The 23,984-nt window shown below is 43.5% G+C and overlaps 3 protein-coding genes across 3 annotated transcripts; all 3 read right to left on the minus strand.

The window, feature by feature from the left end:
• Nucleotides 1-624: 624 nt before the first annotated feature.
• Nucleotides 625-5,068, minus strand: prozb (protein Z, vitamin K-dependent plasma glycoprotein b; the record flags this gene model as incomplete). The annotated part of the gene is made up of 9 exons (XM_084346614.1): nt 4,986-5,068; nt 4,631-4,739; nt 2,730-2,890; nt 2,570-2,594; nt 2,222-2,395; nt 1,943-2,065; nt 1,779-1,858; nt 1,475-1,613; nt 625-1,388 (listed from the first exon to the last, which is right to left on the minus strand). Exons 2-9 carry the CDS (start codon nt 4,722-4,724, stop codon nt 625-627), a joined length of 1,560 nt encoding a protein of 519 aa, XP_084202740.1. The 5' UTR covers nt 4,725-4,739; nt 4,986-5,068.
• Nucleotides 5,069-6,867: 1,799 nt separating this feature from the next.
• On the minus strand, nt 6,868-11,590 carry f10 (coagulation factor X). The gene is made up of 9 exons (XM_084347314.1): nt 11,426-11,590; nt 10,687-10,847; nt 10,293-10,317; nt 9,688-9,801; nt 9,054-9,185; nt 8,688-8,962; nt 8,319-8,436; nt 7,741-7,928; nt 6,868-7,350 (listed from the first exon to the last, which is right to left on the minus strand). Exons 1-9 carry the CDS (start codon nt 11,487-11,489, stop codon nt 6,931-6,933), a joined length of 1,497 nt encoding a protein of 498 aa, XP_084203440.1. The 5' UTR covers nt 11,490-11,590; the 3' UTR covers nt 6,868-6,930.
• Nucleotides 11,591-12,722: 1,132 nt separating this feature from the next.
• Nucleotides 12,723-23,406, minus strand: LOC311252951 (uncharacterized protein). The gene is made up of 16 exons (XM_084346615.1): nt 23,027-23,406; nt 21,750-21,913; nt 21,634-21,658; nt 20,936-21,049; nt 20,387-20,530; nt 19,784-19,902; nt 19,299-19,419; nt 18,503-19,091; nt 17,577-17,656; nt 17,213-17,376; nt 16,691-16,715; nt 15,757-15,867; nt 14,802-14,939; nt 14,162-14,274; nt 13,824-13,947; nt 12,723-13,704 (listed from the first exon to the last, which is right to left on the minus strand). Exons 1-16 carry the CDS (start codon nt 23,163-23,165, stop codon nt 13,115-13,117), a joined length of 2,760 nt encoding a protein of 919 aa, XP_084202741.1. The 5' UTR covers nt 23,166-23,406; the 3' UTR covers nt 12,723-13,114.
• Nucleotides 23,407-23,984: the final 578 nt, after the last annotated feature.

Genomic DNA, 23,984 nt, shown 5'->3' on the forward strand with positions numbered 1-23,984 from the left:
TGGAGTCTGCTTTCACATGAGGAGTTTAAATACAAACCGCTGACAGTGAACATGAGCGATGGATGTTTGTGCATTTGGATCAAAAGTACAAGATTCAAACGACACTTCAGTTCTGTGTTCACGTCAACAAAACATGTCGTTGTGTCGCAGTAACACATAAAATAGTTTCCTGCCTCATGACATCACATTTTATGAGGGATTGACTGATTAGTTTTTGACGTCTTCTCTAAAATGTCGTCTTGTTTTTTTAAATCTAGTTGTGTTTCCTGAAAATAATGATGTGCTTTTAGAAATGTCATGTTTTCTGTGTTTTCTGAAATATTGACCCCTCAGGGCCACCGTACATGTTACTTGAGTGTTGCCGTTTCCTGTTTCTCTACACTTCCTCTCCGCCAGGTTTATTTGATGCATTCAGTTACTAGTTTCTTTGCTCATTCAGGTGCACATGACGGCACAAACAACAGACTCATCTGTCTGAGGTGAGTCGGCTCTGAACTGAAGAGAAACGTCATTCAGGATTTGGAAAATGTTTTCTAGTTGAGGATCTAAAACACATGAAACCACCAGTTTGGTCCATTGAAGAGATTTTTATAGTTAACAGGAGGTTTAATGACAAAAACAGTTTCAAAGATTCTCAGGATACTGAACGACCTGAGTGGTCATGTGATCCTCGGCGGCCTCCAGCCTCGGGTTGATCCAGCTCAGGTAGCGGGAAAGTTTGATGAACACCAGGCCGCCACCATCACAGTCTGCGGTTGATGACATCAGCAGGCCAGTCAGAAACGCTGTCCCTTGTTCCACTGAGGCAACAGGCGTCCCCGGCAACAGACTGCCACATTTCCCTCCGCTGACCTCTGACCTCGCACCGACATGACTCTTTGAACTTGCACTGTTTTCTGCTCCATTTTGTCTTTTCTGGCTTTGGTTCTGGTTCATTGTTTGTTCATTCAGCTTCTCCTGGGTTCCATTTTGATTCTCTAAAGTTTGGTTTGGGCTTCCCTGGGTGCCATTTTGGTTCCCTGAAGGTCCATTCGGGCTCCTCTTGACTCTATTTTTGTTCCCTAAAGCTCCATCTTGCCTCCTCATGCAGAACATTTTGTTGCTGAGTGGATGTGAGACGTTCAGCTGACTGCGACACTCGTCCAGCGTCATGTAGACCAGTTCCTGGGTACGACTGACCCCCCGTCTCTCTGAGATACCCGCTCTCCCAGAATGCATCAGGATATTTTCGCTGAAGTCTTTGGTGGGCAGGCAGAGGTGGATGAGGGTGGGGCTAAAGTGCAAGGGGCGGGCTAGCTCGAGGAGGGCAAGGTTGTTGTCGTGGTGATCAGGACGGAAACGGTGGTGGACATACAGGGCCTGGACAGGGACGGGCATCGACTTGTCACCTGGGAGACGAGAGACAAGACGTCAAAACAAAATTCGGTTCACTTTAAATGTTTAAAAACGACAGCTGATCATAATTGTTCAATACCAGCGACCACATAGAAGTTTGAGGGTCGGAGGTCAGATCTCGAGTCCGGGAAGAGGCAGTGGGCGGCCGTCAGGACAGAGAATCGACCCAGCACCACGCCGCCACACAGCTCCACCCCTCTGCTGTTCAGCAGGGACACCTGGAGACAGAAAACAAACCCACAGCAGGAGCTAAGCTGCATTTTTCCAGTTATAAAACATGACAGTTCATCCATAAACTTACTGAACACATTTGTCACTGTTTGGACATTTTACAAAATAATTCATCGAGAAAATGGTCGACAAACAAACAAACTTCATCTCACCTGCCAGGGACAGTTTCCATGGTGACACAGTGACGCAGGCGTGTTGAAGTTGTCAGGAAGTCTTCCACAGGGAAACTCCACTGAGGACAAAAAGACTGTTTGTTAAACCAGTTTAAACTTGTTTGGTGAACTTTTGGTAGTTTTATTTTGGGCGGGGTTCAGACCTTCAGGCTCACAGCTCCGTCCGTCGGTTTGTAGTTTGAATCCTGACATGCAGGAGCAGGTGAAGGTGTAGTAGGAGACCGTGCACAGCTGGTGACAAGCTGTCGGACCTTCAGTCGGACACTCTGAGTATGAAGACACAAAATAATGAGAAGGAAGTAAGTGACAAAATCACATCAATCATTCACTGAACTAGTTACGTAACAGAAAGGAAAATCTCATAGGACTGAGTGATGCTTTACCACGCCCCTGCATGGGGGCGGCAGTGGGTTTGGTCTAACCTGGGCTGATTTGTGCCACAGACAGTGGCCGTTCTTTGTTTCTCTTCACTACCAGTGCACCTAGTTCACAGACTGGTCCATAGTACGGGGCGGAGCAGGAGCACTGGAACCCGCCCACTTTGTCTGTGCAGTTTCCTCCATTGAGGCAGGGGTTCGGCTCACACTGGTCCCCATCTGATCAGAGACAGAGAGCTGATCAATTCCAGTGATTAGACAAAGAACAAATGAAGTAACTGAAGTAAGAGAAGCAGTGTTTTAACATGACATAATATTCATGTTGTTCACTGTGAAAACCAAAGACATTTAGAATAACACAACTGTTTGTAGTTGCTGTGAAAGAAAACTCACCGAAGTAAACGGTCCAGAAGGCCATCTGTAAAGAAACAAATATAACTTTTTAATTTTGAGTTCGAAGGTAAACTGAGAGGAAGTCAGTCTGTACCCAAACAAATGTTATCAATTCTCATATCGATATATTCTCATATATCGTTACTGGTGGGAGTCTGACCGTCTTTGCGGTGTCCTCGAAGTACTCGTGCGCCTCCTCGTAGTTGCATAGCTCCTCGTAACACTCCCGCTCCAGGTTCCCCTGCAGGATCTCTTCCACTAGGAACCCGTTGGCCCGTTTGGACCTCAGGAACACATTGTGGGTCTGTGGAGCCCGGAACACTGCAGGTACAATAGAAGCACTGTAGTTACAAAGGAAACACTGCAAGGACATAGGGAACACTGCGAGGACATGGGGAACACTGCCAGGACATGGGAAACACTGCCAGGACATGGGAAACACTGCCAGGTCATGGGAAACACTGCCGGGACATGGGAAACACTGCCAGGTCATGGGGAACACTGCCAGGTCATGGGAAACACTGCCGGGACATGGGAAACACTGCCAGGTCATGGGGAACACTGCCGGGACATGGGAAACACTGCCGGGACATGGGAAACACTGCCAGGTCATGGGGAACACTGCCAGGTCATGGGAAACACTGCCGGGACATGGGAAACACTGCCAGGTCATGGGGAACACTGCCAGGTCATGGGAAACACTGCCGGGACATGGGAAACACTGCCCGGTCATGGGGAACACTGCCAGGTCATGGGAAACACTGTCGGGACATGGGAAACACTGCCGGGACATGGGAAACACTGCCCGGTCATGGGGAACACTGCCAGGTCATGGGAAACACTGCCAGGACATGGGAAACACTGCCGGGTCATGGGAAACACTGCCGGGACATGGGAAACACTGCCAGGACATGGAGAACACTGCCAGGACATGGGAAACACTGCCAGGTCATGGGGAACACTGCCGGGACATGGGAAACACTGCCAGGACATGGGAAACACTGCCGGGACATGGGGAACACTGCCAGGACATGGAGAACACTGCCAGGACATGGGAAACACTGCCGGGACATGGGGAACACTGCCAGGACATGGGAAACACTGCGAGGACAAGGGGAACACTGCCAGGACATGGGAAACACTGCCAGGACATGGGAAACACTGCCAGGACAAGGGAAACACTGCGAGGACAGATGTAAAGTTGTACCATATTATTATGATTATACTACATCTGCAGTCCAATTCTTTACTATGTCAGATTTAGTTATAATATAAATCACCGTTATGACAAATAAATAAGAAATAGGAAACTGACAACAGTTGTACTTAAACAACAGAGTGGTGATTCTGTATCAATAATAACTCATAATTTACTCACTTGAGATTCAGACAGTCATTATTGTAATTAACAGCATAATTATTTTTGACATATTATCATAATTATCAAGACTTTACCTTAAAATGTACTAATTGTCTTTTAACAAAGTGGTAACTGCTGCCGTCTGCCAAGAGAGATACAGAAGTACCTGCTGCCGTAACACAGGACTAAAGATCAGCTTCTTTCCTCAACTCCTCCCCCACACTCCATTTTTATGTTTTATTGTTTATCATACGTTTCTTTGTGAGTAATACAAAGAGACTATAACTATAATTTCACTGTATAAGCCGGGTTGTATGATCACAAGTTAAACTGAATCATGAATCTTATAACTATATCGATGTAAAATTCTTATCTTAGATCAAACCAGGTCATACTGCAAACTTATTTAATGTTTATTGGAATAAAGTCCTAATTACAACATACTGTGTGTAATACCATCAGGCGTCTGCTTTGGAAAGACATATTCTTTTTGGCACAAATAGACCACCATACATTTCCAGTTGAATTGAAACATCTAAAGGTTTAACTTCTAATATCAGCTGTTTGTTTTCTCTAACTCTTTCCTGCCTCATTTGTCAGTGAAGATCTGCTCAAAATAAGATTTCATCAATGAAATCTAACGATAAATAAACTGTAACTGAGCCGAAACACTGCTGAGGGTCAGAGGTCAGAGGTCTTACCTTGTCCTTGGATGAGGCCCTGAAGGAAGCAGCCAAGAAGGAAAACAGGCAGAACAGACGCTCGACAACAAGCCGACATGATGCTGACCGCCATGACACTGACTCCACTCTGAACACGCACACACACACACACACACACACACACTGATGAGTCACGGCCGATTCATTAAACCACAAACATGAAGTTTATTTAAGTGCTAAATCTTTTTACAGGAACTATAAAAATCTAATTTAATCAAACATCAAAGTGAGACGTCAGTTAGCTTACAGGCTAACTTGTGCTACGATTATACTTGTTTTACAAAACGTTCTCTTCTGAAACTCTTCAGTGTTTCCACAGGTGTCTGACTTTCACCTGCACAGGTCACTTCTGCTCCTATAAAGAGTTAAAAGTGTGGAGCTGTCGGTAAACGCTGTGTTCCTGCGGTGGACTCTGGCCTGTCCTCAACCCACACAAACAAGCAGCAGCTGCGACCTCTGAAACTTCAATATCCAGTAGGTTTGTTTATTTGAGGTAAATAAAGAGCAGTTTCATCATAACTCAAACTGGTTCAGGGATGTTTCCTGATCCTCATCAGATCATAGACAGAACATTCAGAAAGTTAAAGATGGATGTCGTCCCGGTGGCTGCTTTTTTAAGGTTTAATTAATAAAAGGTTTCAAATAAAGTTTTATTTTCTACTCCCACAATCCCATAATTAATCGTGGGGGCAGTAACTGAGCAGTTCCTAAAGGGGCTAATAGTCTGCAGCTATGCTAGCAGCTCTGTAATGCTGAGCTAAATGCTAACATCGATATGCTAACATCCTTAAGTTTAGCAGGTATAGTGTTTACCAGTGTCACCATCTTAGTTTAGCATGTTAGCACGCTAACATTAGCAAATAAGCAGTAAACACAGTCAATCTGAGGCTGAGGTAATCCACCACAGACTGACAAACCTACAGCCACGCTACTAGCATGGCTAGCATGGTACTGGGAAAGCTACTAAGTTGTATCCATAAACAGAAAACACCAAGTCTCCTGGACTTTAGTAGTGAACGTAGTCCAATCAGAGGACGTCTTCAAGTAGTTGACAACTTTAAATTATTGTAACTTCCTAATAAATTGAACAATGATATAATCTTCAGGAGCTCAATGTGACGTCTTCAACGTACTTTTTGTGGTCCGACCAAAAACCCAAAGATATTCAGTGTTCACCTGGAATATGTGATTAAAAAATGACCCTCGACTAATCAATAACTGATTATTTCAGCTCTGATTTACTTGGACTTTTAATACTTAACCTCATAAATAAAAAGTTACAGAATTAGGTATAAAACTAAAATTAAATTGTTAACATTTAAAAACTACATTTCCTTCTTCTACATTTATAAACCTCTAATAAAAATATCATCAGCTGTGATGAAGGAATAAAATCTAATCAGTTTTGAGTACTTACCTTTTAAATTGTAAAAATGCAACAACAATTTGATGAATTGGATTCAAAGTAACACCTCAGATACACACTTCACATGCATAATGTAGAATATTTTAATTGCACACTAAACAAATGCATCAGACTTGTATTTTTTTTTATTTGCGTCAAATTCTGCTCACAAAGCTAAAAACAAAAAACAGAACATGAAAACAGATTCATGTTTTTCCACTTCCTCCTCCAGACGTTTGAATCATACTGAAAAGCAAATTGTTAAATCGCGCTTACATTTCTTACGTCATTTTACATTTACATCGCAGGTTAGCGACAGTTTTGCACTTTACATTTGAGACTTTTGCATTGAAAGATCAGCAGAAAGACAAGCGTGAGAGCAGCGAGCAGCTAAAGAGACGGACGTTTCCCTCAGGAGTTGTTCGAGACCAAAACAGAGCTTAAAGACTTTTATCAGTTCCACACAAACACGTCTCAAATGGGATGATCATGTCACGCTGCAGGATGTGGTAGCAGGTTGCCGTTTGCTAACATGTTAGCCACAACTACTTTAGAAGCTGAGTACATGTCAGAAGTTGTGTCTTTAATTTGTTCTCTTGCCCCCAAGTGGACCAAAAACGTAATTACTGCAGTTTTAACCAAACAGAAAATATCCAGGACCAAGAATTGAACCCTGAGGAACCCCACAGGTCACTTTCTACTTTAGCTGGTTCTGCTGCTCCCAAGTGGACCAACAATGAATTAATGCAGCTTTAAGATTTTTTATATTGTCTTTTTAACAAAAGTGGTAAATGTTGTGAAGTGTGCCTGTTCAGGAGTCATAAACATTATTTAGATTTTGATTACATGAGAGGCACAAAGTGTGGCTGAACGATTACAGAACCAGTCTGTTGATTGGGCCGTGGTGCCTCTTCTTCCTGCTGCTCTTCTCTTTGGGCATCAGCTTCTTGATGCCTTCACGGATCCACTGGATGTACTTGGACACCTGGGTGTAGACGCCGTATTTGCCTTTGCGTGCGCAGCCTTCGCCCCAGCTCACAATGCCGGTGACAAAATAGGTGTTTCGGTAGCGCGTGACGTGCGGTCCACCGCTGTCGCCTTGGCAGGCGTCCTTGGCATCTTGGTCATAGCCGGCACAGAACATGCGCTGAGAGATGCGCAGTTGGGTGGATTCCATGCAGGTTCCCCGATCCACAAAGGGGATGGTGAGGCGCTGCAAGATGGTGGATGGCTGCCGACCCTCGCCAAGACGGCCGAAACCGCTGACCATGCCATCTGGCTGCCGCATCAGGACCTGCAAGAGGACGTCACAAATTTCCACAGTAGAGTGTCGACTGTTTTCATCACAGTGAGATGAGAAGATTGATTCAACTCTCATGTTTGTATGGAAATATGAGAAGCCTGAAACATTAGCCAAGCATTAGAACTGGAAACTAGCCAACCAGCAGCACCTCTAAACTTCACTACTTTAAGGTCCAGTCTGGAGGATCGAGAAGGCTATCTATTGGCAGAAATTTGAGATAAGATTCAGGCTAACTGTTTCCTATGTTTCTATTCTTTATGCTACGCACGGCTAACCAGCTGCGGCTTAACGTTTACAGTACAGACATGAGAATCCAAACAGTTTCTTTGAGTTTATGAAAACGTGTCTGAAGCTGTAAATGTGACGAGTTTGAAGCTTCACCTTTTCAGCGAAGTCCTGCTCAGGTATGCAGGCCGGCAGGATGAACCTGCTGAACTTGATGGGCGTGGCCAACTTGATGAGTGCGATGTCATTGTGGTAGGTTTCAGGCCTGTATTTATTGTGAGTGATAATAGTTTCCACATTGTGAGTGGCTTCATTACCGTGATCCACCAACACGTCGAACTCACCTGAAGGCACAGAAACACGAGTCGAAGTGTAAAGAAATATGAATTCTAAAAATGTAATAAATAATAAAAGTTCAGAAACATTTCACATGTCATTTTTTTAACACGTTAATTTGGAAAATGAATTGCAGTTCAAAAGTTGACGTATTCACATTTTTTTGTGATTTTCATTCAGAATTTTGAGGAAACAAACTGAATTTTGTGAAAAACTCAGATTTTTTAATCTGATAATTTGTCTCATAATTACAAAAATCATACATAATCTAATAATCTCAAGAAAACACTAATAACTCAAGCAGATCCACATTTTATCATCATGAAAACTCTCATTAGATCTAATAATGTTAATCTGTTGAGTGACTCAGCTGATGCTGATTGGTCAGCGGGACGTACCGAGCTTTATGTAGATGTAGCGTGATTGGTTCATGCAGTGGGCGGCGGTCAGGATGATGTATTCATTGAGGATGGTTCCTCCGCAGAACCCTCGGTCCTCCTCATTCAGGAGGAGAGCCTGAAGACGACGAGAAGAGACGGGGAAGGAAAATATTACACGATTACACAGGCATCCACAAAAAGACAAATACTGACTTCTGGACAGTAACTGATTCATCGGTGTCCACGTAGAGACAATAACAGACACCCGGATGTAACAGAATCCAGTTTGTCCACAGAGACGCAGGAATGGACCTCAAAGGGTCTTGATCTGGTTGTTTCTTTTCTCTGTAGTTTTGTACTTTATTCTGAAAAACAAAGCGTCTCTACCTGCCATGGACATTCCCCCGGTGGACAGTCCTCTCCGTTGACGATGCGGGTCATGCTGGCCATTTGAGAGTTGATTATTTGCTCAATGATCAGGTTCTTTGGTAAGATTGTGGAGGTGTCGCTGCTGTTGTCAGTCATGTAATCCTGATCGGTGGAGGTGATGTTGTGGTCCATCTCGTTCGAATCCATATTTTTCGCCACCATCGTGTTGTTCCGCTCGTACCTGAAAACAGTCCGGGTGCTTCCGGTGATGATGAAGCCACATTTGAAGGTTGCTGCAAGAGTTCATGTGAGGTTCAGTGGTCAGTTAATCACCCTAAGAATCAGCCTGAGTCCGAAACATGTGGACTCGTGAGTCTCTCTCACCGTTGGAGTTGCAGGATTTGTCATCTGACGCCAGGAAATACCCGTCAGCGCAGGAGCACTCGACGTTTCCCTGCACCACTTTGCAGAAGTGTTCGCAACCACCGTTTTTGTTCTCACAAAGCTCGGGAATAACTGCAAAGACACAGGAGGCACCGTGAAGACAGGCGGACAAGAACAACAAGATTCTGCAAACCCTGGAGTACATTACGTCAATGTTTTTTAAAATTCAAGATGTTATTTGTTTCAAATTGAGGTTTTTTTTATAGTTAAAAGCACGAAAAAACCTCCAGGAGCAGCAGCTCCTCCGTGAAGGTGGAACATTTAACTTGAAAACATTCAAAAATGAACTAAAATTATCAACTTAATGTTCTGACGTTGTGACATCTATGATAGCATGCTAACCAGCTAGCCACAGCCCATCTAGCTCCAAAGAACTTGTGCCAGCGGTGTAAACACCAACTCTACCCTGATCTCTGAGCTCCCAGTCTGGACCGCTAGCTGCACGGCTTACAAACAAACCAACTAATAGCTATAGTTAGCAGCCGTTAGCACGTTAGCGGTGACTTGATGTGCTGCCCTCTATTTGTCTGAAGTATGAAACACAAAAAAGTGGCTGATCTTTGCGGTTCTGTACCGATTTCACAGTTGTAGCCCTGGTAGCCGGCCCGGCAGTAGCAGTCGTAGCTACCAATTCCGTCTTTGCAGAGTCCTCCGTGTGCGCAGGGCAGCGACGTGCATGCGTCGCCATCTGCAGGATTCAAGAAGAGGAGTCTGATGACAGCAGTCAGCAGTGTGACGTCACTGAAAATCAACACTTAACATGTCGATGAAATCACTCGTTGGCTGTTGCAGGCCACAGGGCGGGCATAGAAGCTCCTAACTGGACTGATGAGGTGTCAATCAATAGTTTGAAGGTCAGAGGTCATCTTAGGTGAATCTGTGATGACGTTTGATGGTGTTTGCTTTCAAATGATGGAGTTTTTGACAGTTAAAAGCATGAAAAACATCCAGTTTCTAATGATGAACGCTGTGTTTCAGACTAAATGTGTTACTGAAATGGATCCAGTGGACATTTTGGAAATAGGGAAGACAGTATTTGTTGGCAAAACGTGTTTGTTTGTTTGTTGTTGGTGCTTCAGATTAATTCCTGATTTTGTTACAGTGCCTGATATCACACCGCATTATCTACATTCACTTGAAGTGCATTTCATTTTAAACACCAGAAAACAGTTGTCTTACCAACGTATTTTGCCCAGAATTCATCCTGCGGGAACAAAACAAACAGAGTGAAATCGTTCAGAAGAGTAAAAATGTAGTCAGTAAATGTCAGTGAAGACAGGTTGGACCAGTGTTTAGATCTGAAACCTGAACCTGGAGATTTAAAAGCAAAGTAGTGTCATCGTGTTTGCCAGCAGGTCAAAAAGAAGAAATAGCTCCGATGCTAACTCTTCTTAAAATATCTTGTTTTCACATTTCTATCTAAATGTAGATCAGTCAACGCTGGAGTTTTTGGAGGGGGGATTTTTAGATGGAGCTAAGCTAGCACCCTGTCTGTGCTACACTAGCTTGAGTTAAGCTAAGCTAACTTGGACTGTGTTCAGTGTTTCTGTGTGTAGCAGCAGGAGGTTCATACAGTTTTCTCTTTGTTTTCAAAGATCTCTCGGGCCTCCTCCCAGACGCAGCGCTCCTCATTACACTCCCTCTCCATGTTGCCTTGTTTCATCTCCTCCCAAAAGCTGTTAGCTCGTCTCTGTCGGGTCAGAACCTGACTGGCTTCCCTGCCGTCCAGGAAGACTGAGAGGGAACAGGAAGTGTTGGATAATCATTAAGACGTTCAAAATCACTGAGAAGATCACTCTGGTGAAAGTGAGAGTCGCATGCTAACATGCTAAACTAAGATGGTGAAAATGGTAAACATTATACACTGTTAACGTAAATGCTAGCATTTAGCTCAGAGAAACGCTGTGTTCACGTGATGTTGGAATAATCGGAAAAATTAGTTTTCGACTGGGATAGCTCATATGAGGAGATGCTAACACTTTTAGCTTAGCATTTTACAGTGAAGATTTTCACTTCTGGAGACCAAACAGAACATAAAAAGGGCCGAGAGTAGAACCCTGAGGAACCCCACGATCCAACGTCATTAGCATATTCTGACGAGTAATTTAAAACGACCAATCACAGTGCAGCAGGTGGTCTGCTTGTCCAATGAGGCGTCAGAATGTGAAGGAGAGAGCTGACAGTCACACAACACGCCAAACACACACAACCAGACAAGGTCAAGGGTCAATCAACACACACACACACACACACACACACACACACACTCTTCCCTCCATGTTCCTCCTCAAAGTTCATGTTAGTGAACGTACCTGCGTGAATGGCGGCCAGGTGGAGGAGCAGGAGGCCGAGGGACAGGCGGTGAAGCCACGACATGACCCCGGGTGGTCGATGATGATGGTGGTGATGGTGATGAAGGTGATGAAGGTGGTGGCGAGCTCGGTGGAGGAACCTCAGAGTGCTGAGAGACGTAATGGAGTCCGAGTGTGGAGAGAGAGGAGGGGTGGTCGAGAGGCCAATGACCTGTATGAAGAGAGAGAGGGAGGGCGGGGCACTGATCTGAGGGGGCGGGGCTTAAGATTCACACTTCCTGTTGAGCTGAAGAAATAAAGACTGTCACCACGGCAACGACACCAGTCAACTACAAGTCCCAGAGTGCACTGCACCCAATCAGAGAGGAGAAGGGGGAGGAGGGGGAGGAGGAGAAGGAGGAGGGGGAGGGGGAGGAGGAGAAGGAGGAGGAGGGGTGGAGAAGGAGGAGGAGGAGAAGGAGGCGTTTACAGGAAATGAGGATTTCCAAACACTGACTCAACATCGAGGTCGACGAGGTCGCCTCCTGTTTCACACCTCTTCCTGTACTGCAGCCAATCAGCTGAGGGGGCCGGGTGGAGGATCCAAACTGATCAATATTTACTCTGCAGGCTTCCACTGATCAGCTGATCAGCCTCAAACTGCACCTCCACTGGTGGAGGAGGTGTTCAGACATTTTACTACACTAAGAGTAATAATACCACAACTTAAAGGTACTCTGTTACAAGTAAAAGTACTGCATTGGAAATGACTCAAGTATTATCACTGGAGCTATCCTTAACTCTGGGCTAACAGCTCCTTTAACCTGAAGCTAACAGCTCCTTTAGCCTGAAGCTAACAGCTCCTTTAACCTGAAGCTAACAGCTCCTTTAACTTGAAGCTAACAGCTCCTTTAACCTGAGTCTAACAGCTCCTTTAACTTGAAGCTAACAGCTCCCTTAACCTGAAGCTAACAGCTCCTTTAGCCTGAAGCTAACAGCTCCTTTAATCTGAAGCTAACAGCTCCTTTAGCCTGAAGCTAACAGCTCCTTTAACCTGAGTCTAACAGCTCCTTTAGCCTGAAGCTAACAGCTCCTCATCATCTTATGAGGACTTTTTACTGATCACCTAACACTCATCACAAGGACCTTGATATAAATTGTTACATAGATGTAGAGACACATGAAATTAAAATACTTAAGTACAAGTATCTCTGAGTCGTTAGTTAAAAAAAACATGAACACAATCTCAGCTGGATGTCCCACAATGCAACAGAAATTGAAGTTAAACGGATAAATATGAAAAACACATACAACTACATGAACTTTCATCATTTCCAAGTTTATTGCTTTAAAAACTGAAATGATATAATGTATAACTGGATCTGAAATCTCATTGGATGTAGGCTCTGGGGCGGGCATATAAGCACATATCTGCTCAAATGAGCCGTCAATCTCAGTTTCTTTATGTCAAAGAGAAAACTGTACATTTGTACTATGTGTGAAAAAAAACCTGATCAATCAAAGAAAGATCCAACTCTCATCGATCAGTCATTTATTAACACGACACTGACGCCAACACGTGAGAACAAGACAAACCCGACGCTCAGACGTCTCGTCGGGATGATGTTTGTTTGTTGATGACAGAAAGAATTAAATCTTTACAACAGAAATAACTTCAGCTGAAGTCAGTTTTCTGAAACGGATCGTTCATTAAACTGGTTCCTGTTCTGACGTCAGTACTGATGCCTCCACCCACTCCACAAAGTTAGCCATGTTGGCGAACACCCCATAATACCCGGGCCGCGGACAGCCCCGCCCCCAGCCCACCACTCCCGTCAGGAAGTGGGTGGAGCCATAAAGCGTGACCAGCGGGCTCCCGTCATCTCCACGGCAACTCTGCTGACTACCCCCCAGGTACCCTGCACACAGCATGTTGCTGGTGAAGTTGAACTGGGTTCTCTGCGAGCACTGGGAGTTCTGGAGGATGGGGATGGAGAATTTTCGAAGGACGGGGGACACTGGGACAGTGTGCACGGCGCCACGCTCCTCGTTGCCCCCGATGGTCCTCTTGCCCCAGCCGGACACGGTGTGGAAGCGGACCAGCAGGAGCTCCTTCTCCGCAAATTCTTTGGTCGGCAGGCAAACGGGGACGACGTGGCGGTTCAAGGTGACGGGTCGGTCCAGCTTCAGCAAGGCCACGTCACTGTCACCCGTCTCTGGGTCATAGTGCTCATGGTTTATCACTGCTGAAACATCCATCCTCTGTTCTGTGCCCTCATCCACGTCCAGGTTGTGTTCACCTGGTGGCAGAACAGAAACTCTCACAGTTACGCAGCTCGTTTAACTTCAAACATCTTCAGACGACACGAACTTCAGAACAGTGATGTAAAAAGTACCGACTGAAGCGTCGACTGGTTACCTGCCACCACGGTGAACCTCGAGATGCTCCCGATGGGATGGACACAGTGGGCGGCGGTGACGACCCAGTCCGGTCTGATTAAAACACCTCCACAGTGACTGCGTCCGGCTAACTGAACCAGAACCTGATCAACAGACAGACGATAAAACACATTTTGGGTCCAGATCAACAACTTTGTGCTTCACCTTCAGACGTCTACATTAATCTGACCAGAGATATAGACACCACAGAGAAGAAGATATTAATGGACCCATAAGCACCACTAACTCAAACCTCCTGCTCCCCAGAGGATGAACCCTCCACATGTTAATGGCCCCAGTGCTGCGGCAGTGTTTTACCTGCCAAGGACACTCTCCTTTGGGGCAGTGGTTAGCTCCCACCAGCCGGGTCTGACCCACAACACTCTGGTTCGTGGTTTCCTGTGGAGGCAGCCGCCCACACGGATAATTCACTGCGACACGGAAAACACACGTTAGATGTATAGATGCATCAGTGTAGAGGACATCCATAAGAAGAAGGAAAACAAAGGCAGAAACCTCGAGCAGAACCGGACTCAATGGTGACGGGACATCTGACTCGGACCGGCTGGGTTAATAAACGGTTCGTAAAGCATTTAATTGTTTGTTTACAGTTTAAAAAAGACGATAAACTGAAGATTAATTAACTTTATATTTACTATATTACAGTTTTTCAGGAAGTGTTTCTGGATTTAAATTAAGATCCTGGAACTGAACAGGCTGTTTGTGTTCGTCACCTCAACGTTTACGAAATGTTTTAATGTCTGAAATAAGCTTCAAAGAGTCTCATGATGTGTTCGACCACTTAGAACGTCAGTAGATACGCTCAGACGGAGAGGACGCTCAGACATAGAGGACATAGAGGACGCTCAGACGGAGAGGACAAACACAAACACTTAATACAATCATGAAGACAGGTACATCAGAGCTTTAGAGACGTACTGTCATGTAGTGTTTGTACCCTGAGCGATGCACCGTCGTCCGTCCGGACCCAGCTTGTATCCGTCAGCACAGGAACATTTCACACGTTGTCCTGAGCCGTCACAGAAATGTTCACAGTGTCCGTTCTGGTAGAGACACTTCAGCAGGTCTTCTACCACTGAGGACAGTTAAGGTGAGGTTACTCTAAATATAATATTCAACTATATTTACACTTTGTTGTCATCTGGAGCTGTTAGTTAACAGTGATATGATAAAAACATCATTCAAATGTTTTCTATCATTGCAAATAGTTCAAAAGAAAATGAAAAGTTTTCTAAACTGTTGAAAACAGAATAAAAACACAAAGGACAGAATGTAGTAACACAATGCTGTTAGCTCTGTTAGCTTTAAGCTGTTAGCTTTGTTCACTGTAAGCTATTAGCTGTTAGCTGTAAACTGTTAGCTCTGTTAGCTGGACACTGTTAGCTCCGTTAACCAGAACCTATAAGTTCAGTTAGCTGTTAGCTGCTAGCTCTGAATTAGTAGTCATTAAAATAATAAAATAACAAAAGATAAAGATAAAAATCTAAATGAAAATATTTGTATAAATACTACACATGAGATTGATTAAAAATGTAAATAAAATATAATAGTAATACTGAGAAACAGATTAAATAGCTGTTGAACATATAATAGCTTAACTTAAAAATATGTTAACATTATGAGACACTAGTATGTTTATGGACCACTGATCAAACTATTAGATCAAATATCAGCGACAACAATCATCTTAATTATGACTAAAATAACATAATATATAACTTGTTGTTAAAAGTATTTAGTATGTTTCAGATGTCCGTTATGTTAAAGTTTGTCTCTTTATAACTTTTGAGTTTGTACATTTTGTAAATAAATCCAACCAGCTGCTGTCCTGCAGAACATGCAGACTTTGTAATTCTGGTTCCTGGTTCTGTTTTCTTGATGATTTTTCTCACCCATCTCACAGAAGTTTCCACCGAAACCCTCCGGACAGACACAATAGTCTGAGGTCCCGTTGTTGACACAAGTGCCGTTGTTCTGACAGTCGGCCACGCAGACGTCAACACCTGATTACAAGAAGAGAGAAACACAACATTATTTACAGAAACACGTCTTATCTCTTTTTATCTCAGATTTGTTTCTCGACGACAGAAGAATGAGGATCAATAAGACTTGACTGTGCAAATCAATACACTGGTTACAGGTCGAGTCAACAGTACTGAGAAATATTCAATATGTTTAAAATCCTTCATCTCATTTAACGTTTATCCTCCAGCTAAATAAAAATATATTTTCTGCTCGTTCAGTAATTTTAATTTGATTTGAATTAAATTATTTTACAAAATGTAAAAAATTTAAATGTAAAAATGATTAAAACTCTCGACCACATCGAACTGTTAGCATTTAGCTCCAGCACCACTTGACTGGAGCCTGCTAATTAGCTAATGGTAGTATGTTAACACGTTAAACTACGAGGGTGAACATTGTTAACATACCTGCAGACTGTTACATGTAGCATTAGCATCCTTTAGCATCAGTTTATAGGTTAGCATGCTAAGATATTAAAAACTCATTCAGGGAACATGGTAAACATCAGCATGCTAGCTTTAAGCTCAAACACCATCATGATTAAGTAGCATTGATTCTTAGTTTTGTTAGCATGATATCTACATTCATCAAGAACACGCTAACAATAGTCTATTATATCAGTCTTCAGCTGTAGCATTAGCATGCTTATTAGCTAATGTTAGCACGCTGACAAGGTAAACTAATAGAGTGAAGATGCTAAACACCGGTGACAGAATAACTCTGCCGTGTTTCTTCAGCATGCACAAAGTCAAACTATGTTCGTAATATTCCTCATACAACGTTAAAATAAGTTTCACTCACTTGTATATTTCCGCCAGAATATTTCCTGCAAAGAACAAACAAGTAAACATTTACTTCATTATATGTTTCTGTCTCATTACTTTATTATAATCAGGTTTCATCTCTTTGCCATCTGCCACCAAAACCCCCTCGGTCTCTCCAATAGTTTAATCGACTCTGGGATGCTAACATGCTAACAATTTAGCACATTATTATCCATGAGTGTGCTATCCTGCTCATAACATGGCTGACAGTTAACAATCCAAATTTAAATCTATTGTTTATTGTTAAGGATCAAATTTTTATTCACTCTAAAATAAAAAGACCCTCAAAATATTGTAAGCTAACGTAGCGTTCGCTGATCTGTTTTGCTAACAGGGAAATAAAGACAGAGAAAGTGTAACTTTTAGCAGAATGTACGTAATTTGATAAAAGCAATCAGCAATCACATTTTGTCCGACAACAGCAGAAGTTCTACCACCGAGTCGTTCTTCTTTCTTTGTGTAACATTAACATTTTGGTGGAGCCGATGAACAAACTGACCGTCTGGGCGTCGTCTTCGAACACTTCTCGAGCCTCTTCGTAGCTGCAGATCTCTTCGATGCACTCCCTCTCCAGGTTTCCTTGTTGCATCTCCTCCAGGAAGCCGCTGTTTGCTCGCCGCCATCTCTGCAGCACCGTGTTCGCCTCGTGCTTCTCCACAAACACTGAAACAAACGATGCAACAACTTCACTTATTCTCCAGAGCAACATGAGGAAACATGGCGGCAAGAAGAAGCTCAGTGTTCTGGATGTTGTTGCACATATGCTCTTTAAACTCTTCTTTAGTTTCTTTAAACTTTGTTTAACTTTGACATATAGAATTTAGCAACATGCTAACGTAGCTTTTTATTAAAAATGCACAGACCTGCAGCAGCAGCGATGCCTAACAGCAGAATCCAGACGGTGCAGCAGCTCCTCAGCAACATGTTGTGAGTGTCGGAGGTTCTCAGTGAAACCAGGACCAAGAGAGGTTTTCAGAGGGGTCGGGTGCTTTTAGGCCACGCCCACCGAGCCTCGGACCCTTGGAGTCAGTTTGTAACCAGGTCAGTAAACAACATGTTGGGTCCTATTGACCTGCAGATTATCTGCAGCTCAGCTCGAGGCAGAACAGCTCCAGTACCACCAAACTACTGCAATACAAGTACACAAGTACTGTCAGCTTCATGTAGTAGAAGTGTCCTCCATCACTGATGTCATTTTACTTTCTTATACTGACCAAGTTTGCATTTTTATAGTTAATGTACAATCTTTTAGTAGTGGAGTTATAAAGTAATATAAAATGTAAATTGTTACGTACGGAGACATTTACACAACACGAGTACCACGTTTATGTACCACAACACCACAAAACAAAAAGTGGAAAATGCAGGTTAATGATGAAAACAACATGTCAGCATCATATCATCTGATCACAGGAACCGACGGACAGTTTGAAACACAAAGCCTGAAAAACTGGATAGAAAACATCTGTTGTAGCTGTTTTATTGACACAACTTACAGTTTTAGACCAAACATGACGATGACAACAGTAATCAAGCAAAGTAATCCATTACATTACCTTATGCTGTCGAGTTGTAATCATAAACATTTTTCCCAAATCTCAGATATTTTCGAGCCACAGAGACATTTACAGATCGAAGACAAAACTGCTCACAGTCCAGCGTCCTCTGATGTCTCACAGCTTGTTGAAGATACGTTCTTACACACAAAAGTAAAAAAAGAGTCCACAAAATGGACGCCGTTCTGAACCTAAACCCAACAGAATCTGTTGACGTGTGTTGTCCCGCTCAGGTTGTCAGGTTGTGTAACGAAGCTTCCGTGTTGTTCATCGGCTGATCCGGCGTCGCTGTTCGGTTGTGGATCCACTCCAGGTAGTTGGACACTCGGGTGTAGATGCCGTAGTTGCCCGGTCGGGCGCAGCCCTTCCCCCAGCTGACGATCCCCAGCAGGAACACTGTCTGCTTGTACTTGGTCACAAGAGGTCCGCCGCTGTCGCCTTTGCACGAGTCCTGCCGGCCCTCGATGTATCCGGCGCAGAACATGTTCTCCGTGAGCACCACGCCGCTCTCCTCCACGCACTGCTGCGTCCGGATCCGAGGGACTTGCAGCCGCCGCAGGATGTGTGAGGTGGGTCCGTTCTCACCCCTCCTCCCCCAGCCGCTCACCGTGTGCAGGTTGACGGACCAGAGGCCGCGGTCCGCCAGGTGTCGCGTCGGCAGGCAGGCCGGGACGGCGTACTCTGTGTAGACGATGGGCGACGCCAGGCGAAGGAGGGCGATGTCATTGTCGGCGGTGAGTTTCACGTAGTTCTGGTGCATGATGATCTCAGCGACCTGGATGACCTGCTCCGTGCCCTCCTTCACCTCCGTGTTGTGCTCACCTGGCAGACAAAGAGCGAATCAACAGGCAGAAGAGTTTCTCACTGAGCTTTAGAAGCTGTCAACACAAAGACAAACACACAGCAGCACACATCTGGAGACTTCATCTACGGCTTTATTCAAGACGCTTTAATTAACGGTGACATTTAAAATCCAGCAGCAGGTTCAAGACAGAAGGTTTGTTTTGCTGTGAACGGAGGGATTCGTACCTGCGACCACCTTCAGGTGCTGAGCTTCATAGTCCTCCAGACAGTGAGATGCTGTGAGGATCCATGTGGGTTTATAAATCATTCCTCCACAGAAACCTTTGCCTTTGTACACCAGCAAAACCTCGAGAGAACACACCAAACATTTGTGTTTGAAAGCGGTCGTACTTCAGTTTTTCTTTTCTGGACTGATGGAAAAACAAAACAACTAAAGAACATGTTGTTTTCATTATAATATGAGCAACTAAACTAAACGTTTACTGACTAACAGCTTCATAACCAAACATTTCCTGTAAAACTTTCATCCAAATAAAACATAGTTGTTATCTTTGTAAAGTTTGGGATTTCACCAGAATCTGCTGTCAGAGGTTAAAGTCCAGTCCAGTAACTTCAGGACTTTAACCTCTGATCGTCCTGACAACCAAACGTCATGAGTGAAAACAACCAGTAGAGTAAATGTGTGAACTGTCCCTTTAATGTGAGCGTACCTGCCAGGGGCATTCACCTTTGGGGCACTCGTTTCCCCCGACGATTCGCCCTCGAGGGTCCAGCTGATTGTTTTTGTTTCCTCCCTGCAGGACAGGAACCATTCCACACGCTAACGACCCTGAAACACACAAACACGTCGTCTCGTTAATAATATCTGTGATATTATAATTAAAACATCAAGTTTCATCTTCAACTGAACCAGCTGAAGGTGTGTTTCTCATACTTTGTTGTACCGCAGGTGTTTTTATCTAAACTGAGCGGTGTTGTTTTAACTTACCATCTGAAAAACAACGTTTTTGACTTTTAGGGTAAAAAAAATACCATAGAAATTAAAAAATTAATAAAGTGTGGCGATAAATCAAACATTTGAGAGGCAAAGAAAAACTTCTGACTGCAAATGATCAGATATGTCGTCGTTTTGAGAAACTAAGATAACGAGTCAGATTTATAAATCCAGAAGATGTTTTGGGTTCTTCTCATTCTAAACATTTCATATATTTATGTGGCAAAAATTGTCTTTTAATCAGTTTCAAGTCAAAAACAAGTGACAGACAGATCAACGTGCAGGTTTGTGATTCACGATCTTTAAATCCTCCGCCCACCTTTTGCTACGCAGCTCCGCCCATCAACATCCAGGAAGTAGCCGTCTGCACACGAGCAGTTGAGTCCTTTTCCATCTTCTTCATCACAGTAATGATCACATCCTCCGTTCTCCAGCAGGCAGGTGTTGGGGACGGTCAGGGTCTCTGAAGCCAACAACACGCTCACGTTTTACATATTTTGTTTATTTCACTACCAAGACACTACATTCAAAATTGATGCTGAACCTGAATTCCCAGTAATTTCCATATCAAGTTTTGCTACTTTTTTCTTTAAATCTAATGTATTATAGAATAAAATATCATCTGAAGTCATAAACATGTAGATCACAGGATAATGAACTTTGACTTTTGATATTTTTAAGGATCATTTTTAGGTAAAAAAGTAAAAATGTACAGAAGAGGATTTGGGCCACGGAAAATGTTTTTTGGGAGATAAACGTCAGGATTCTGCAAAGAAAATGTACAAGTACAGCTGTGTGTCGTCTGCATAAAAGTGGATTGAACCTCCTGAGCCGTCAGGTTTCAGTAAAATGTGTGTACGCTGCTCACCGAGCTCACAGTCGAGTCCATTGAACTGAGGCAGGCAGAGGCAGGCGTAGGACGAACCCTGGGTGGAGCAGCTGCCGCCGTTCAGGCAGGGGTTGGACTTGCAGCTGTCCGGGACTACAGGACGACAGTGCGGTCATCATGTCATGTTTGAGTGGAACAGATCACAGAATACAGATATCTGCTGGCAGACGACTGCAGCCGTTTGAGGACCACAAACCATGAATCATAGAGCTGGATCACCATGTCCAGTAACCAGGACGTTAAAGTCAGACTGTGGCTCATAAATAAAATCTGTGATAAGAAGAAAGTTGGAAGCACAAACTCAATCGATCAATAAATATTCATCAATAACGGATTATCTTGGAACACGTCATCCAAATTTTATAATCCAGATTATTCACATCCTGGACTTTACTGCCTTTAATCTGTTTGTTCAACCTTTATTTACACAGGCTGATCCAATGAGAGCAGGTCAGTCAAGGGTCAGGTCAAAGGTTCGCATTTTGTGTTTTTTGTTATTTTACTCTGAGGTCATTTTTCAACCTTTAAAAAGTCGCCAACATTCCCGCCGATGATGCTGCATTTCCACATACGTGCAGATTTTATGAGCCACTGAGCAACATGTCTGGATCAGGGTTTGAACAATCGTTAGCTTTGGTTAGCAGCAAGCGTGGCTGATTTTTCCACTATATACTTACCGTTGTATGTTTTCCAGAATTCATCCTGAAGAAACAGAAAAGTCAAACAGAGTGACTTTATTATTCATCCCAAGAAATATGATTTGTTTTACGGTCAAAGAGAAAACCAGTCTGACCGTGAGCTCTGTGTGTTCGAACACCTCCCGGGCTTCTTCATAGGAGCATTTCTCCTCCAGACACTCCCGCTTCAGATCTCCCATCTGGAGCTCCTCGAACCAGCCCGAGTTATACCTCCGAGTCCGGACCAGTACTCCATGGGCTTTATCTGGATCCAGAAAGACTACCAAAAACAGAAGGAGGGAAGAGTTCAACAGAACTGTGTTAGCACACAGCCTCTGAACCTGTGGTTCAGCAGCTAACTAGTAGCATAGCCCCTGAGCAGACTAACGTTAGCACAAAGCACACACTATAGCGCTGGGTAGCCGTTTCAGACTGACGCAAGTTTGTCTTCAGCTTCTCCAGCTTTTTTTCAGAAAAATGACAAATTTTCAATAAAATGTCTAAATTCTGAGATTAAAGTAAAACCTGCACAGCTAAAGCTATTGGAAAGCTAGTCGCACAAGAAAGGCACAGAAAGTGCAGCCAAAATGTCCTGATGCTAAGGTGTTAGCTTGACATTGGTGAGTCCCAACACTAGCCATGCCCTTCGTTAATGCTCAATATGATAGTTGTTTTTCTTGAATGTGGTAAATTAGCATATTTAGCCTCTGAACCTGTCGTTCAGCAGCTAGTTAATGCAGCAGCACAGCCCCGAGCCGAAGAACAGACTCGTTCAGCAGCTAATGTTAGCACAAAGCACAAACGTTAGCACTTTTTAGACTGAAGTACATTCGTAATGGCTATTTTGTTTGTGTTTGTACGATTGTGTCAATTATCAAAGTTGTTTATTTACGTCTTTGACTACAAAATTAAAAACAACTTATTGAATACAACAAACTAACCGCTAACACATTTCCCAGCAGGTCAGAGAGAGTTACGATAGCTCGCTGGTTTAAAAAAGCTCGGACACGATGTAAAAAAAAGCAAACGTGTTAATCAGGCATTTCTGTTAGTCTACAGTCCCGTCCACAAACATCTGATGCCTTCAGTGCACCACTGGACGTGATGACTCACATGATTCACGGACAGGAAACATTTTGACAACATGTTTTGACCTTTATCTTCTTTTGAGTTTTCTGAATTTCATGTGAAACATTACGCCTGCCAACATGTTAGCATTGTCACTGTAAACGTGTTAGCACGCTAACGTTAGCATTCCTTTCACCATTGTGTCTTAGCCTCTCAGAGCTGCTAGCACGACCGTAGACTTTATTCCGTCTTATTCCTTCGTCGTGACTAAAGTGGGAAAGATAAACAATTTGTAGCTTTCGTCGGACATTTTGTCTTTCCTCACCTGACGCCGTCCGGCAGCTGGAGAAGCTGAAGGCGAAGGTGACGAAGACTCTCAGCCACATTTCAGCTGACAGTTGGCTGCTGTGATGCTTCTTTGTGGACCCAAAGGTACAAAGTCTGATCCTCCTCCCCTCCACCATCGATCACATGTTCCCAACAGAAATACTGACGAATGTGACCTGGACACACTGACAGCTGCTGATTCAGGCTACAGACTAACGTTAGCTAACGTGACTAATCGGTTACAGCTAACGAAAGCAAGTGGCTAAACCACAGCCATGTTTAGCCTAGCTTAATTCTCTTTTTAAAACAGAAAACTACACCTTCTGCAAGGTTACTTTTAGTTTCCAGTCACAGTTACAGTCCACCATTAACACCTTAGAGGCGTTGCACCCTGAACCAGAATTGGGCGGGCTGGACCAGAAGTTGATCATGTAAGCCTCATATTGATATGGATTGACCAGATTTGACTATAGTTATTATTTATTCAAAAACTATTTACAGAACAGCCTCAGAATTGATCATTTCTTTGAACTTCAATGAATAAACTTCCTTCGGCTACCCAGTGAGGCTGTTCCATCATCAGGAGTACGGATATTGACTTACGTTAACATTCAAGTTGTGATTACGTCTGGGAAGCTTTTTTTTCTGACACTTTCTTATTAGAGATTGGCGAGTACACCATTATCTCATCTGTTCAACCAACTAAAATATCTGTATTTCTTTACTGAATGGTGGCAGCTTAATCCGGGATTGGGCGGGCTGGACCAGAGGTTGTTGATTAAAGCCTCATATTGATATGGATTGATCAGATTTGACTATCTTTATTGTTCATTCAAAAACATTTTACAGAACAGTCTCAGAATTTAGCTTTTTTTCAAGTTTATAGTAAACTTGAGTGAATAAACTTCATCACAACAACAGATATTGACACAGTTTACTCGGATGATGCTACTTGA

Source organism: Pagrus pagrus (assembly GCF_965226575.1).
Source record: "Pagrus pagrus genome assembly, chromosome: 24".
Taxonomy (NCBI): Eukaryota; Metazoa; Chordata; class Actinopteri; order Spariformes; family Sparidae; genus Pagrus; species Pagrus pagrus.